Source organism: Didymella exigua (genome assembly GCF_010094145.1).
Source record: "Didymella exigua CBS 183.55 unplaced genomic scaffold M421scaffold_7, whole genome shotgun sequence".
Lineage (NCBI taxonomy): Eukaryota > Fungi > Ascomycota > Dothideomycetes > Pleosporales > Didymellaceae > Didymella > Didymella exigua.
This window is the reverse complement of record NW_022984781.1, coordinates 969-16,997: the sequence shown is the minus strand read 5'-3', so window position 1 is coordinate 16,997 and position 16,029 is coordinate 969. Positions and strand designations below refer to the sequence as shown.

The window sequence follows — 16,029 nt, the reverse complement described above, 5'->3', positions numbered from 1 at the left end:
TTAACGCGTCTAACTAGTGTTGTTGAGGAGGCATAACTGTGTGAAGGGTAGTTTGGTGGGGGCTTGGCAAAAGTGTCTGACTCCTCCGCTGTCCGACTCGTTATACATGTACGTTAAATTTGTGCTCTAGGTGTTGTTCAACTACTGGCGTTGTGCACACAGACACAGTACTAGTACAGTACTAGTAGCGTGCGCAAGCTAATAAAACACGTTAATAAGTAGAGTTGATTGCATTAGTTGTGCACCTTGCTTCATACAACTAGACCTAACAAGTCGTTCTCCCTTAACGCAAACTGTGACACTTGCCTGAAGTGACATAAACTTCATTGCTAGAAGTCTATACGCGCGTATAATCGGTCTGAAGACCAGCAGTCCAGCTCCAATCCCAGCGCGACTGCCTTTAGTCCTTATCCTTCTAAGCATCAGGGAACAGCACCCCTAAGACCTCATCCATAATTGTATACACCAAATGCGTATCCAAACGCTCGTTGTTGATCATCCCTTCCAGCCGCCTGGCGGCAATGACCGCATTCTGCCTACCCACCACACTGCTCGCCAACTCGGGTATCAGCGTCTCTAGCACAGCCTTCGCCTCGCGTCTGGACTTATCCTTATCCTTCTGACTTCTTGGTGCTGCGTTGGGATCAGCCACTTTCATGCGGCCGCCCGGCCACATCGTGTCGGCAATTTTGTCGACATAGCCCGCGACAGCATTGGCGGATGTATATGTGGTGAACAGGTCGCGGATCTTGCGCTCGATCGTGCCACCGAGGAGCTGGTGCAGCACGACGACCACCGCCCGTCCTCTTAGCCAATTGTTCTGCGCGTTCAGACTGAATACCTCGAGGAAGAGGTCGCAGATGGGTTTCACCAGGGGTTCGAGTTCTTTGTTCTCGAACGCGAGAAGTTCGGCTTCTGCCTCTGCGTCGCCGATGCCGAGCCCTGCTTCGAACCCAGGCACATTGGGGTCGCTGGCATGGCTTGCGGCGAGTTGCGTAGTGGCTGCTGAGATTAAATTCTGGCCTGCGACACTGAGCTGGTCCAGCACGGGAATGTTGCCGAGGAACTCTTCCATGCCGTCGGCCACGCTGCTGTATATCCTGCTGACGAAATCGTTCGTCTCGGCAGGGTTCTTGAGGGTGTCTGCGGGATTTATGGCGGACGCTGACAGAAACGAGCGCAATTCGCGTGAACGACAGACTGAAGGGATTTGCAGGAGTTCGCGAAGGTATTTCTCCAGCCCGATGCGGCGTTTGTGCAGAAAGTCTTTTTGGAGCTTGAGCATCATTTGACGACGCGGGAAGTCGAGGGTCCGGACTTGGGGAAATTTGGAGCGCAGGTTCTTGTGCAGTTCGTGGAATTCGCTGTATCGACGCGAGATGACCCATGTGGCGGCAGGCATCTGGTCGCCTGCTTTGCGCTTGACTTCGATCACGTCTATCTTACGGTCAGCATCGCGTGGCGCTGAGGGAGAGACCTGGACTTACACATTGCGTACTCCTTTCCATCCTCCTCTGTACCGACCATAATGGATTGTATAAACACCGTAGCGCGGCCGTACAGACTGTTATCACTCTCCTGAACGATGTACTGTTGACGTTGTAGTTCCTTCCTTTGAATCTCTCTCTGCAAGCTTGCCTTACTCTTCCTTAATATTCTCAGCTCCGCGGCATTGTTCGTCAACTCGGCCTTGCTCGTCAGCGAGTCCACAATCGACTCCTGCGTGACCAGGCGTTCGATATCTGCGGTCAATGCATCGATAGCCTCCGCAAGACCCAAGTCTCCGGGTGCGGCTTCGTGGATGTCCTCGGCGTCTGTCTTGTTTGGGTTGGGCGACGTATCCTCGACTTCATCCTCGAGGAACTTCTGTTCGTCGCCGAAGAGATCGTCATTAAACACGCCGCGAGTCCTAGGTGCACCGACGAGCCCCAGGGATGCTATGCTCGGCTTTTCGCCTTCTTTCCTATTCTGCATCGCTGGTCTAGGTGACATGGCTCGCGGGATATCGACCGATGCTTTCTGTGAGTCGTTATCTTGTGGTGACTTCAAATTGGGATCGTAGAATATGGAGCCCTCAGGTTCGTCCATGATGTCGGTCAATGCCGCGTGCATGGCATCTACTACCTGGCTGTTGTTTCCGTTGGCTTGGTTTTGACCGAAGTCGGAATCCAAGCTTGCTGTTGACTGCATCATTGTATCCGTGTCGTAATCGTCATCGAACAAAGGTGAACGGAAGGCGTTGGGGGATTGCACGTCCAGTGATCGTCTGAGCGGCGGCTCGAAGTCTTTGATGATGCTCTGGCTCTTGAGATCCGAGGATGATGCGACTGCGCGGCGCAGGTCCCCTGCTGGTAGCTTGAGCATAGGCCTCTGATTTGACTGCGACCTTTGCATTGCTGGAGCAGCCACGGATGGATTGTCCAAGGTCTGTGCGATAGACTGCGTTGCAATGGTTCTGCTCGGATTTGCGGCCTCATCCATCGCAAGCCACTTGTAGTACAGGTTTGACCTCTTGAAGCGTCTAAAGTACGGCTCTTGAAGTTGATCGTACGCGTCCGTCTGAGCTCGGAGTAGAGCACGCCGTGCATCCTGGTAGTGCTGCGGCGTGGCCTTTCGTCCAGCCTTGAGGAACTGGGACACTGCCTGCCTTGCTTCTGGGAGAATCTTCAGCTCTGGCTTTGACAGGTATCCATCATGAATTTGGGCGATATCTGCGCGGTCTGACTCGGTCCAAGCAGGCAGTGGGCCACTGTGAGCTGGAGGCTCATCGTCATCCACCTCATCCTCAAGCGGGTTCCGGAAGCCATCAACGACGATCCAGAATTGTACAAGACGCATCAAATCTGCCTGATCCATGAACTCCATGAAGCAAGAAAGACCAGATGCATCGTATAGCACTTCTCGCAGAGACGCGTTGGCGAATCGAGACGAAGTCCTCTTGTGCTTTGGCTTCTCTTTAGCTGCTACTTTAGCTCGAACCGAGCCGCCAGTACTCAGGTTCGTGACCTTCTGGTCTAGTATACTGCGTGCCGTCTCCAGGCGCCGCAGATACACGGCGTCCTGCCCATCGACTTGCGCGTCCTTTCGCAGCTGACTCGAGATTTCGCTGCGAAAACGGCGAGCGTCTGCCAGTGTATTTGTCTGCCTGATGGCGCGTATGAACTTTTCGAAGCGGCGTTCATTGTCGCCCGGCGCGAGTTTGGGAAACTGAAAATTCCTAGGGATCTTGGGCGAGGCAGGCGTCTGCTGGTCGAGGGCGGCGCGAACTTTGCGGACGGTCTTCCGTTCCTGGAGGAGGGTGCGGCCCTGAGAGAATCAGTATGTGTCAGGGACATGAGGCCTCGATTGACTGACATAGCCCTCCATGAGCTGATTCCACATATCCGGATCCGCAATCATCTGCATGATCGGCGACAGCACCGCGCACGCCACCAGCTCCTTGACAAGCACATTGACCGCAGGACTCGTCATCATGTCTGGCGGCAAAAGCTTCGGCAGGATCCTCGCAACCAGCCCGCGCAGATGCTGCTGCTGGATCGGCTTCGTATTCGAGTACGCGAGACTGGCCGCAGGATGCAGTCTGCCCTCCTTGTACTTTGCTGCAATCGCAAGATCCAACTCCTCACTCTCTGTAACGTTGCGCATCAACTTCCTACCCCTGACACTCTGCTCCGCCTCATAGCTCGCCCTCAGATGCTCCGTGACAACTGGAATCAGCCGCGAGACCACCATATCGACCATGTCGACGGTAAGAATGCGGTGGCGCAGCTCGCCCAGCGCCGCGCGCATGCACCTGTCCACTTCGTTGACGAACGTGGGGCTTTTGCTGATGCTGCCGTACCAGCTCTTGACGAAGTCGCGCAGGACCAGGCCGATCAAGACGTCTAGGCTGTCGCTGACCACAAACGAGGAGGGGTCCAAGGGCTCCATCATGTACTCGTTGCGCTTGGTGAGCGCCTCGATCTCGTTCTTCCAGCGCTCCGGGCGCACGAACGCTGCGTGTCTTGCTCCATAATCCCGCCCGCTCTGCCTCAGATTCCCGTCTCGGGCACTGGCACCCCAGGCCGTGGACAGCGTCAGCCAGGCCCCTCCGGCCAGCGTCGCGAGTGCGCCGGCGACGAACGCATAAGGCAGGTAGTGCAGCTTGGGCTGCCAGTGGGTGAGGTAGCCCCAGGCCACGAACAGGGCGACGGCGGCAAGGACTACATCTCTGCGCTTCAGGGCCATAGTCCCTTCTTGGCGAGGCGCATCTTGTGCCCGCGTGTGGGGGATCGGAGTCGGTGAGCTGGGCGTCGGCTGTGCGAACGCCGCGGTGAAGCGCTCGGACCACTATACGAATACGGTCCTGAGACATACATCTGCCGTCATCGGAGAGTCGAAGACTTGCAGAGGAGAGAGGTAGAAACATGATGTTAACTCTTCGCAATTCTGCAGCCAGAGATGCAGGATCCGGACCCAGCATGATCGAGTAAAAAGGTGCAGTCACGACTCTTGAAGCAAGCGACCTGCCCGGGCTTTCCCTGCACTTCTAAATTCAGCTATATTACAGCTTGGTATCTCTTTTGAACGCCCCAACACCATCAGTGCTCCATGCAAATGCAGCCGCGCAGCCTAAAACTTCTGCCTTCCCAGCGTAGGCTGCCAGTCGAGCGGATGCGTCTCCTCAGTCGCGTTGTCATCCTGCTTCCAGACCTGTATTGACTTATCACTCCCACCAACAATCAGCCTCAGCCCCGTCCTATCATACGTCGAGCACATGATTCCAGCCTCAGCGTCTAGCGAACCGGGCTGCGCAATTTGCTCTGTATGCTGGAAGCGGTGGCCGGTCTTCCAGTCCCAGAACGACATTGAACCGTCGTCGCCGCCAGAGAACATGACGTTGTCTTCGTTGACCGAGAGCGTATTCACGATGCTGTTCGCGGGCTGGAAGTTGAGCATGAAGTCGCCGCGCGGGCACATCCATTGCTTGATCGACTGTGACGAACCAGAGGCGAACGTGAATTCCTTGGGGTGGAGTGCGAGTGCGCGGACGGACTTCTTGTGGTGTGTTAGTACCGTTTGTGTCTTTCCGGCTGCCAGATCCCAGAGACGGATGGTCGAGTCCATGGAGCCTGTGATGACCTGTGGATCCGCTTCTTGTGCCCTGATGCTGGAGATTGTGCCCTTGTGGCCGCTAAGCACGTGTACGTTTGTTCTTGTCCGCATGTCCCAGACTCTTGCCACGCCGTCACGACCACCGGTGATCAACACGTCCAGTGTAGGGTGTAGCGCAAGAGTGTAGACGCCGCTGAGATGACCGTGGTAATGGCGAATAACCTTGTTTGTTTCCAGATCCCAGCATTTGACCATCTTGTCTTCACCGCAGGAGAATAGATACGGGTGTCGAGGCGAAATTTCCAGGCCGCGGACAGCGCTGATGTGTCCAGTCAATGTCAGCTTCAGCTGTCCACTGGCAAGATCCCAGAGTTTGACTGCGAACGATTAGCAAGCAGACATACATGCTATAGGAGAAAGTACGCACTAGTTCGATCGGCTGCACCACTAGCGAAGAACCTGTTGTCTGGGTCCACAGCCAGCGACCGCACCCAACCCATGTGGCCCGCCATGACCCTTGAGACCTTCCAAGGCTGATGCCACTCCGGCTTTGTCTGTCTAACTGTGTCCTTGCGCACCAGAGAGCTCGACGTCGCAATCCTGCTCGGCGTCGGCCCATTTGCGTTGGGCGCTGCGCCCTTTCCTCCGGCTCTCAACGTTAGCGCCATTGACTGCCCATCTTTCGCTTTGTCCGCCTTCTCAGACGCGCCTGCAATCATCTCGCGCATCTTGGGGTCCGACGCCTGCTCTTCTGCATTCTGGTTTTTGATTTTCTTCCGCCGCTCAGCCGCTGTTGAAGCTGCTGCGGCCATCTTGGCAGCCAGCGCTGGAGGCAGGTCGCGCACATGCTCGTATTCGTTCCGTATGCGTGCGGCAACGTTCACCTGGTCCGCCGCTGTCGACGGCGCGGGTGTTGTGGCAGTGATGGAGAATGCAGGGTTTGGCGTATGGTCGAGCGCGCCTGGGGACGCGAAATCTGCTGCAAATATATCTCTTGTCCGTTTGGCCGATGCTTGCACGAGCTGCTCGGTGGAGCTTGGAACTGGTGCTGTTGTCGCCATCGCGCGTTGAGTTGAGTGTCGCGTATCCGCTCTGTATATTCGGCAGGGCTCTGCGAAAGCCTGAGTGTTACACGGCGTGCTAGAGCTTTTCACGGCGTTGGCAGGGTTCTCAACCGCGGCATGGAATTCGATGATGTGATTTCCTTAGCGCGACTGCCAAAGCACTGGATTAGTCACCTATCGATACGCTTGAGGCTAGGGGAAAGAGCAATCCAGCAAGATGTCGCAACACAAGGGGCTGATCTCGGCATCAGAGGGCTTCAGATATAAAGAAGCACCATTAATCACTTCTTCTCGGTCCATCGACCAGTCTCATTGGTGATTGAGCTGACCTCGTCTCGCCTCGATTGCAACTCAAGTCTCGCTACTTCGTCATTTCTTCGCTTTGCAGTCATAACGTCGACTTTACGAAGTAGCACCGCAAACAAATAGGAACAAAGTGGTATACACTCTGTGAGGGAAACCTGAATATTTCTGCCAGTTGCGTATGATGGCTCACGGGAGTCCCGCTCAGCGCAGTAAAGCTATGTAGCTTACCAGCAGATCGAGTGACGCTCAGCGTGACAGGCAGTCCAAGAGTACGTCTTCAACTCGCCAACAGACTTGCTCAGAAAATCGAGCTGAGACTCCTCGAGCAATAAGTGTGCGGGTGTTGAAGGCGCGTTTACTCAAACAGACATGCCAAAGACAGTCCAACATGCAAGGCTGCCAGCGCGGGCTACGAATGATCATTGATGAGTACCACGGTAGTTGACGCTACGCATTCTCCAGGAGTCGATTGAATTTCCCGGTCGCTTTTGTGGTTAGCTTCAACATTTCCGACCTCCCTTCCTGATCCGTCTCATTACGTTAAATTGTCTCCGCGAGGCTGCATGCTCTTCCACGAGCGCCATCCACGTTACTCCAAGGAATTGGCAAGGCGATCAGGATGATTTGAAACACGATCCGCATCGTCACACTCGATGCAGCTCGGGTCAAGCGTTCGGCGACCGCGGGTTTCCTCAGTCTTCTGCTGTGTTTGTGATGGGATTCATGTGCACGCACATGCTGCCGAGGGAATCTCACCAGTCACAACAGACCGAGCCGTCACGCCCGCCATGAAAAAGTCACAGCTGTCTAAAAACTGCCTTGCTCTACAGCAATTACGAGCATGACCAGCTGTCGCAATCGCTGCGGGAATGGCATTTTTCACGACTGCTCGCAACTTGAGGCTGCAGACGCAGGTACCGTGCGCAAAGCTCACGAGGTAGCCGCCGGTTGTTCCGAATAATTGCAAGCCACTCGCTAATTGCGGGCACATTTAGGCTTCCAAGTGTAACGTCAAGGCGTGCGGCCCGGAACTGTCTTCCGTTCTACCACTGGTCCAGTTCCTGCCCGAATACAGTTGCCATCTCGGGAAAATCACCAAGAAAGGAGGCATTCAATAATGATTGAACGGCGCGTCAGGAGCGCGGATTCTACGATGGATCGCCTTACAATTTGACTCTCATAACTTTGCCAGACATGGGAACGGCGTCTTTCGGTCTGTACTCACATCTTGAGCTGTGTTCCCGCAAGACGTTGCGTTTGAGTGCGCGCGAGCTTGTGAACGGCCAAGCCACCCCGGATTTCCTGCGTCATGCCATGCCAAAACCAGCATCCGCCGCGATCCACGCCCGCGGCCACTTGCGGCACCACACCCCGTCGAGGAAGACTTGTGGCGTCTGGGGCACCGGTCTTGGTCTCTGAACAAGACAGTACCCCCGACCTGCTACCGCCGCAACGCTCTCAGACGTAAAAGCGCAGCATCTACAGCCAATCAGTTGAAACTCGAAGCTCGCTTCGTGCCGAGACAATAAAAGGGATTGCTCAGGCTACCCCGGAAAGTGTGTAAACTTGGTCGCGAAGGGCAGTTGCTCCTCTGTGTTCGAGACTGTCATTTGCTGAAAGGTATTGTGGTCTCGGCGAGCATGCCTCCTCTCGATCCAGCCCAAATGAATTTCGAGGGATCTCCCAACATCCCTAGCTGTCGGAGGTCAATCTGAAAGAGCATGTGATGATGATGGCCAATGGATCTCCTGAATACGAGGTGTTCCTTACTCAGGGCCAATGCGTATAGGTTTATAAAGCGGTATCAGCTCTGTAGACTCCATCCCTCAAGCACACCCTCGTTGATTCCGCCGCCCAACACCCCAACACAGCCACCAAAATGAAGACCTTCGCTCTTACCTCCATCATCGCCCTGGCCACTGTTGCCTCCGCCCAGCTCGACAAGATCCCCTCTTGCGCCGTACGCCACTGCAATAGTCTTCTGCTTCGTACATTCAGCTAACAATCTGCAGCTAAACTGCTTCGTTGGCCCCCTGACCAGCGACGGCTGCGCCTCGCTCACCGACTTCGCCTGCCACTGCAAGCAAGGCGCAACCCTACTGTCGACTGTCCAGCCCTGTGTAAAGGCTGCCTGCAGCGCCGAAGACGAGGCCACGACCGTCGCCGCCGTCGAGTCGACGTGCGAGGAAGCTGGCGTGCCGATCGAGATCCCCAACGTCTCCTCGGCGGTCGCATCGGCTACTTCTGCTGCCGCCAGCGCCGCATCTTCTGCTGCCAGCGCCGTCGAGTCCGCGACTTCTGACGCCGCGAGCGAGGCCACCTCTGCTGTTTCCGCTGCTTCATCGGCCGTCGAGAGCGCCGCCTCCAGCCTCGCCAGCGCTGCGTCAAGTGTTCTTGTGTCTGTCACCTCAGCTGCTAGTAGCGCTGCTGCGAGCGGTTCTGCTGCTGCCAGCTCCAGCGTCAGCGAGTTCACCGGTGCTGCGGCGCAGGCTACCCAGGCTGCTGGACTCCTCGGTGCCGCTGCCCTTGCTCTTCTCGCTTTGTAAACAACAGGGTTTCGGCCTTGAACGAGCATGGGTGAGAAGCGACGATGGTACGACGGAATGGTAATGTGGTGGTAATAATGTGATTGTTGTATTATAAGCGAGCAATTAAATTACGATGCTTGTATGCTTCTTAAATCCCGTCATATTGTTGTGGCCATCGTCTGTGTATGATATCGACACATCGTGGACGCAGCCAGTTTGTTAGAGCAAGCAGGCTGTCGCGCTACTATTGTGGTGTCTGAGGACAAAATTAAAATGCACGAGATACGCCTTTCATTCAGTCTATCTCGTGTCCTCCCTAGTTGCTGGTGTTTGTCTACATGTACAGGTAGTAACGCCCTTAAGGCTACGATCTGTCTCAGTGTGTTTACTATGCAACGGTCTCCACACTTACTTTTGTGGTAGCAGTGATTGTGCCGTGGTTTGTGTGGAGATAGTCATGTTTCGAGGTCAATCATCTTGCGCTGCGCTGATGTTTGCAAGCCGACAATCTGAAATGTCAGATGCACCACGACAGCGCAAAAATGGTGGCACGAGGGCCTCTAGACGATTATGATCGTACTTGTTAAGTTCGCGATTTAGGCTCTCGATGCTACAGATCTGCTTCCACAAGGCAGCTCCTTGAGTCATCGAGATCAGGCGCACTGACCCCTGCAAGCTTGCGACTATGGATCCCGATGCTTTCAAGTCCTCGAAAGGATCCTCAAAACCTGGACGCAGTTACTTAAATACTTGAAGCGATACTTGCATCGTTTACTATCTTCCTTCCTACTGTTACCTGTCTCCAGGTGATGGATAAAGAGGACCCCTGGCCGTAGAGTCGTTCTCCAAAGCGAAGATGTGCTCGAGGTACGATATCGTATCCTGATTCACACAATGTGATCATGAAAGTGTTCATGGTGTGTATTTATGGAAAATGCTGTTGTGTCGCTCACACTGTAGGAGAGCTCATTTATCTGACATATGGAGACGTCCAGGGTAAAAGCGCTGAAGGAGCGTGCAACTTCGGACCGTGATTTCAAGTAATATCAGATGTGTTGAGCATGACGTCTTGAATCGTTACTGTCGAAGGTTGTCAAAGCGAGACGGTGTACTTGTCGTGCTCTAGAAATTCAACTGACGCTCAATGACATGGCTTTACAGCCACATGCGAGCGTTTGCAATCCGCACAATCACAGTGACCTATCGACCTACCGGTAATGTAGCGCCACACTCTCTTCACGGCGCGATCTTCAATATCTGCAATCATTTCGCAATTGTTTCCAGGCACGACTGGATCGGCGACACTCAACATCGGAGCCTTTATGCAGATCAACCTTCTCATCGGCCGACCTTGATACTCCGGGCTCCGCCGTCGGGCGACTCGACCGAGAGAGGTCCCAGCCAATCAGCGTCCTCGCATCAGTCAACACCGACCAGCGACCGAAGCATCATCCCAGCAGCCATTCTCCACAACCTTCTCAAGATGCGCGACGCACTTGCAGCGCGTCATTTGTGGTGCCGATTTATGCGCGGACGAGGCCCGGGGCCTCCGATGCAACGTGGATCGAGCGCTGCATACTGATAGTAACATACCCAGGTATACTTACAGCGTACACCAGCCAACAGCCCTCATCCAGACCACCTATTCCCATTCAATTCTTACACTGTATTCATGATTGTAGAGACAGCGACCATCCCTGGGCCTCCTGGCCTTCCTTTCGTAGGCAACATTTCGGACATCGACGCCGAGAACACCATGCTGTCACTCTGCAACCTCACAGATACATATGGTACACCGCCTTCTGATAACGCAATGTTTGGTAGCTGATAGTAGCAGGTCCAATATGGAAGTTCAAACTCGGCGGCGAGGAGCGTGTTGTGATTGGATCACAAGCACTGATGAACGAAATTTGTAACGAGGAGCGCTTCTAAAAATTCATCGCTCCTACCCTAGAGCAAGTCCGCAATGGTGTACATGACGGTCTCTTCACAGCACGCGGTCCTCAGGAAGAGAACTGGGGGGTCGCACATCGAGTGCTGCTCCCCCAGCTCGGCCCTTTGGCCATTCGCAATATGTTCCCAGAGATGCACGACATTGCTTCGCAACTTGTCACGAAGTGGGCACGCCACGGACCCAACCACCGCATCCAGGTCAGTGAAGACTTCACAAGAATGACGCTGGACACTATCGGCCTGTGTGAAATGGACTATCGCTTCAACTCTTATTACTCGGAGAGCATGCATCCATTTGTCGAGGCAATGGCAGACTTCCTGAAAATCAGCGGGGATCGTAGCTGCAGAGACGCCGTAACGCAGATGTTCTACCGCACGGAAAGCCAGAAGTACCAAGAGGATATCGCATTGCTCCGCAAGACAAGTTTTGATGTGATAAACGAGCGCAAGAAAAACCCTACAGACAGGAAGGATCTCCTCAATGGCATGCTGAAAGGCGTCGATCCAAAGACTGGCAAGACCATGACAGTACGTGATTTGCGCGTAATCAATTATCACTGGTGCTAACTATGTGCAGGACGAAAGCGTGGTGGACAACCTGATCGCGTTTCTCATTGCTGGCCACGAGACGACATCTGCACTGCTCTCGTTCACCTGGTATTGTCTGCTGAAAAACGCTGCTGCATACGAGGTCGCGCAGCAAGAAGTCGATACGGTAATCGGTAACGGCCCTATTACCATCGATTATCTTACCAAATTGCCGTACCTGAACGCGATACTACGAGAGACACTGCCTCTAAGGCCCAATGCTCCCACGATGGCGCTTGCAGCCAAGGAAGACACCTTCATTGGTGGCAAATACCCAGTCAAAGCCAACATTCCGTTGCTCACACTCTTCCCGAAGATCCATCGCGACCCTGTTGTATATGGAGAAGATGCATAAGAATTTCGACCCGAGAGAATGCTGGAAGAGGAATTCACTCGCCGTGAAAAGGAGTTCCCTAATTCGTGGAAGCCTATTGGCAATGGTATGAGGGCCTGCATTGGCCGACCATTCGCCTGGCAAGAAGCTCTTCTAGTGATGGCGATGCTCCTGCAGAACTTCCACTTCTCTCTGGATGATCCGTCATATCAACTCCACATCAAGCAGACCCTCTCCATCAAGCCAAAAGACTTCTACATGCGCGCACGCCTACGTAGTGGCGTGTCCGCGACTGCTCTGGAGCGCACACTTGCTTCTGCTACGCTCAATGATCCACCAGCGAACGGTGCGCAACAAATATGCAAGAAAGCGCCTGCGAAGGGTAAACCAATGTCGATCTATTACGGCTCGAATAACGGCACTTGCGAGGCTCTGGCCAACAGACTTGCCAGCGACGCTTCAAATCACGGATTCAGAGCTGATGTCGTCGATGCTCTGGACTTTGCGAAGGCTGACTTGCCAACTGACAGGCCTATCGCCATTATCACTGCTTCGTACGAGGGTCAGCCCGCTGATAACGCGACACAATTCGTACAGTGGATCGGCACAGAACTCAAGGGTGTATCATATGCCGTGTTCGGCTGTGGACATCGCGATTGGGCCAAGACGTTCCAGAAGGTTCCAAAGTACCTCAATCAAGAATTGGAGAAAGCTGGCGCCACTTGCCTTGTCGACATGGGCTCCGCTGACGCCGCTCAGGGCGACATCTTCACCGAGTTCGAGACTTGGGAAGATCGAGTATTCTGGCCTGCTGTAAAGGAAAAGTACGGGTCAGCAGAAGTTGAGGGCGAGGGTTTATTAGAGGCAACACTCGGTGTCGAGATCTCGACACCGCAATCTTCAACTCTACGTCAGGACGTCCGCGAGGCACGCGTCGAAGATGTCCAGGTCCTGTCTGGATCCGGCGTCTCTGAGAAATGACACATCGAGATCAGCCTCCCATCCGGTATGATGTACTCAGCCGGCGACTACCTCGCAATCCTTGGAACCCCAAGGAGAACATCCAGCGCGCGATGCGACATTTCGGCTTGTCTTGGGAGAGCATGCTGACCATCTCCTCGACTGGACCGACTACCTTGCCCGCAGACCAGCCTATCAGTGCCATTGATGTCTTTGGAGCATACATTGAGCTCGCACAGCCGGCAAGCAGGCGTAATGTACATGCTCTGGCGGACGCGACACGTGATGAGGCTACACAGAAGGAACTCACACGTCTTGCAGAGGACGCATTCGGCCATGAGATCACATCCAAGCGTGTCTCGGTGCTAGATTTGCTCGAGCGATTCCCTTCGGTTCAGCTTCCTCTTGGCATCTTTCTGAAGATGCAGCCACCGATGCGCGTCCGCCAGTACTCGATTTCCTCATCACCACTCTGGAATCCAAACAATGCCACGCTCACTTATGCTGTTGTTGACCAGCCGGTGCTGAGTGGTCAAGGCCGTTTCGTCGGCGTGGCTACGAATTACCTATCGAATCTTGCAGCTGGCGACAAGCTCCATGTCAGCGTTTGGTCGAGTCATCAAGCTTTCCATCTGCCCAAAGACTTGAAGAATGTTCCGGTGATCATGATCGCTGCTGGTACAGGTAAGAAACCCATTATTTTGCTTTGCGGTGCCAAATATTGATCGTCTTAGGTCTTGCGCCTTTCTGTGGCTTTGCCTATCCAAGAGCTCGCCGCTGGTCGCGAACTAGCTCCCGCGCTTCTCTTCTACGGCTGCCATAGCCCTGACAGCGACCTTCTTTACTCTGATCCACTAAAGTGTTGGAAGCAGCTTGGTGCAGTATCCTCCCGTTACGCCTTCTCACGCGCATCGGATCAGTCTGAGGGCTGCAAGTACGTCCAAGACCGCCTGTACCACGACAGACAAGAGATTGTTGACCTTTTCGAAGCGGGCAGTAAGCTATTCGTATGTGGCAGCAGGGACGTTGGCGACGGCGCACAAGAGACGTTGATCAAGATCGCGAAGGAGACTAAAATGAAGAAGGAGGGTATAGAGGTGGACGACCAGACGGCGAGGGAGTGGTTCGAGGGATTGAGGAACGAAAGGTAAGTGTGCAACCAACTTGAATTAGATTTAAAGCTGAAGCTTCGTAGATTTGCGACAGATGTGTTCGCCTGATCGAAACTAGGTCGGCTTCCATTGTTGAGCGGCGCGCGACCAGACTTATTCGTAGATCACGACAATGCGAGGATGAACTACCGGTACCGTGCCCCACCCCGTGATGCACGCCGACGCGTACAGGTACCGGTATGGAGAAGGCTGCGAGCGAGCAACTTAGGAACTAGCGCATGTTCAGTTCATGTTTGTTGCGGTGCAAGTCGGTCCGACAGGCCTTGATCGTCACCTCTGTTGACTACCTTGGACTAGCACGTCTCAGGGCATGTATATATGGTCGCCTCTTAGCTAGCAAGCAACTCAGCGCAGTTTTCCATCGATATACAGCGGCTACGTTTGCCGCAACAATGTTGTTCTTAGTCAGCCCGCGCAAGTACTTGCAGCAGAACTCTGCGTCAGCGACAGCAAATCAATGGTGTCCAAGGGCGGGACAGAAGCTGTGTCTGGGGAGAGCAGCGAGCACGCGCATTGCTGCGGCGTGCGACAACGCAAATGTGTACACCAGTGTCAGTGGGTCCCGGCGTTCACCAAGACTAACAGTCTGACACAGCGTCAACAAGAAGGTAAAGAGCAGGCTTGTTAACAAATATGGCCCTTGCAGTCGTCAGGCGGCGGCGGTGCTCTGTAAAGGCTCCCGCTCGTGGTCTTCTCCAGCACCTACTGGTACAGTGCAGCGAGCGAGTCGGGTACCAAGCATCCCCACCGCATAGTCGCCCTCGCCCGACGTCGCATCCTCGCCGCACCCGAGAAGACAATCCCATACAGCCTCCGCCTTCGCCGCTGCTGTCTCTCCCGCTCTTTGGCCACTGTCGCCCGTCGCCAGAGCATACGCAGCTGCTCCCTTCGCTCCGACCATGGCGCGTCACCGTCTCCTCCTCTTCCCGCCCCAGGCTCGATCGTCTGCACGGGCCACTCCGAGTAGACCTCGTCTCTCTCATCGTATTTGGCACCTCCATCTCTCGCAAGCCGCCAAGAACGCAGTCTGCGCGATGCCTGCGCCGTCCCATCCACGTTTACCAGCTCGCCACTCATGAGCCACCAGGCCGAGCGCAGCTCCGCGAAAGACTTCCTCCACTTACAAAATGCCACTGTCTGTCGCGAAAGCCCACGGCCAGCAGCGCGCAGCTCTAGCAGCCAGCATGTCCTTCCCACACTGGTGCGTCGCCATCGCGCGTTTTCGACTGACGACAGAGCCAGCTGACCGTTTGCCGCAGCCATGTCCTCAGAGTCAAACTCGCGCACACCAGCTTTCCACACAGCCCTGGCAAGTGCGACTTCTGCGACACCCGCGGGGCCAAATGTACCCACAGGCCTTCTGCCTCACCGCCGTGATGCTGCCGTGAGGGATTCGGTACGCACGCCTCGCGGCCTCTTCCTTTTGAGCTGACCAGCGCCTACAGAGTCTCGTTGTCGTTACCTTCAGACCCGACATTAAGTCCGTTCTCTGGGGATCAGAGCCTCTATCACTGTTGGACACGGCAACCAATCCAGTGAGTTCCTGCTCACTAAACTCACTCTCAATGCCTCATCTCCATGCCGCGTGCAGACCCGGGCCAGCCGACCTCACCTCAGTGACCTGATATCTGACAACTGCCTTTGACATGCCGATTTTAGTGGCTGTCTGAGCAAGCACCTACCATAGCCGCATCTTTTGCTAGTCAAGAGAAACAGCATTCAGGCGCAGAAACGTACTATTGCTCCGTGCCTCTCCAGGCACCAGCGACGCAATATTGTTGCGCAACGACTCGCACATGTAGTGGTCTGGCCCAAACGTCTTCTGATAGCCGAGAAGGGCTTGCGAGTACCAGCGCCTAGCGTCATCTACACGGCCTTGTCTTTCGCGCAAAGAGGCGAATGCCCACATGTTGTTTAGTGCTGGGACGCAGGTTATGAGATCCTTTGGACTGAACGCCTTTGCGTATCCGTCCAGTGCACGTTGGTACATCTTCTCCGCCTCGTCAAGCCGGCCTAGGTCCGCATAGAGG

General features: G+C 54.7%; 7 protein-coding genes across 7 annotated transcripts in view; 4 read left to right on the top strand and 3 right to left on the bottom strand.

Moving 5' to 3' along the window:
- Positions 1 to 415: 415 nt before the first annotated feature.
- M421DRAFT_90506 (uncharacterized protein) lies at positions 416 to 4,227 on the bottom strand (the record flags this gene model as incomplete). Its single annotated transcript, XM_033597865.1, has 3 exons — positions 416 to 1,437; positions 1,488 to 3,306; positions 3,355 to 4,227. 3 exons carry the CDS (start codon positions 4,225 to 4,227, stop codon positions 416 to 418), a joined length of 3,714 nt encoding a protein of 1,237 aa, XP_033450901.1.
- A 201-nt stretch (positions 4,228 to 4,428) lies between these two features.
- M421DRAFT_418122 (pre-mRNA-splicing factor prp46) lies at positions 4,429 to 6,268 on the bottom strand. The gene is made up of 2 exons (XM_033591680.1): positions 5,522 to 6,268; positions 4,429 to 5,471 (listed from the first exon to the last, which is right to left on the bottom strand). Exons 1-2 carry the CDS (start codon positions 6,153 to 6,155, stop codon positions 4,612 to 4,614), a joined length of 1,494 nt encoding a protein of 497 aa, XP_033450900.1. The 5' UTR covers positions 6,156 to 6,268; the 3' UTR covers positions 4,429 to 4,611.
- Positions 6,269 to 8,258: 1,990 nt separating this feature from the next.
- Positions 8,259 to 9,151, top strand: M421DRAFT_418120 (CFEM-domain-containing protein). Its single transcript, XM_033591679.1, has 2 exons — positions 8,259 to 8,424; positions 8,477 to 9,151. The coding sequence occupies exons 1-2, from the start codon at positions 8,344 to 8,346 to the stop codon at positions 9,008 to 9,010; spliced, it is 615 nt and encodes a 204-aa protein (XP_033450899.1). The 5' UTR covers positions 8,259 to 8,343; the 3' UTR covers positions 9,011 to 9,151.
- A 1,513-nt stretch (positions 9,152 to 10,664) lies between these two features.
- On the top strand, positions 10,665 to 14,047 carry M421DRAFT_410680 (cytochrome P450; the record flags this gene model as incomplete). The annotated part of the gene is made up of 7 exons (XM_033590388.1): positions 10,665 to 10,782; positions 10,947 to 11,473; positions 11,523 to 11,867; positions 11,904 to 12,820; positions 12,889 to 13,511; positions 13,596 to 13,974; positions 14,023 to 14,047. The coding sequence occupies 7 exons, from the start codon at positions 10,665 to 10,667 to the stop codon at positions 14,045 to 14,047; spliced, it is 2,934 nt and encodes a 977-aa protein (XP_033450898.1).
- M421DRAFT_355509 (uncharacterized protein) lies at positions 13,979 to 14,645 on the top strand. The gene has a single exon (XM_033589613.1). The coding sequence runs from the start codon at positions 14,218 to 14,220 to the stop codon at positions 14,587 to 14,589; it is 372 nt and encodes a 123-aa protein (XP_033450897.1). The 5' UTR covers positions 13,979 to 14,217; the 3' UTR covers positions 14,590 to 14,645.
- M421DRAFT_418118 (uncharacterized protein) lies at positions 14,362 to 15,290 on the top strand (the record flags this gene model as incomplete). Its single annotated transcript, XM_033591678.1, has 1 exon — positions 14,362 to 15,290. A coding segment is annotated over exon 1 (456 nt), but the record flags the coding sequence as incomplete, so codon positions are not given.
- Positions 15,291 to 15,480: 190 nt separating this feature from the next.
- The window catches only part of M421DRAFT_355531 (uncharacterized protein), an 837-nt gene continuing 288 nt past the window's right edge, over positions 15,481 to 16,029 (bottom strand). The window contains exon 2 of the mRNA XM_033589614.1: positions 15,481 to 16,029. This exon is cut by the window's right edge and continues 1 nt beyond it. Coding sequence (XP_033450895.1) covers positions 15,699 to 16,029 — 331 coding nt within the window. The 3' untranslated portion in view covers positions 15,481 to 15,698.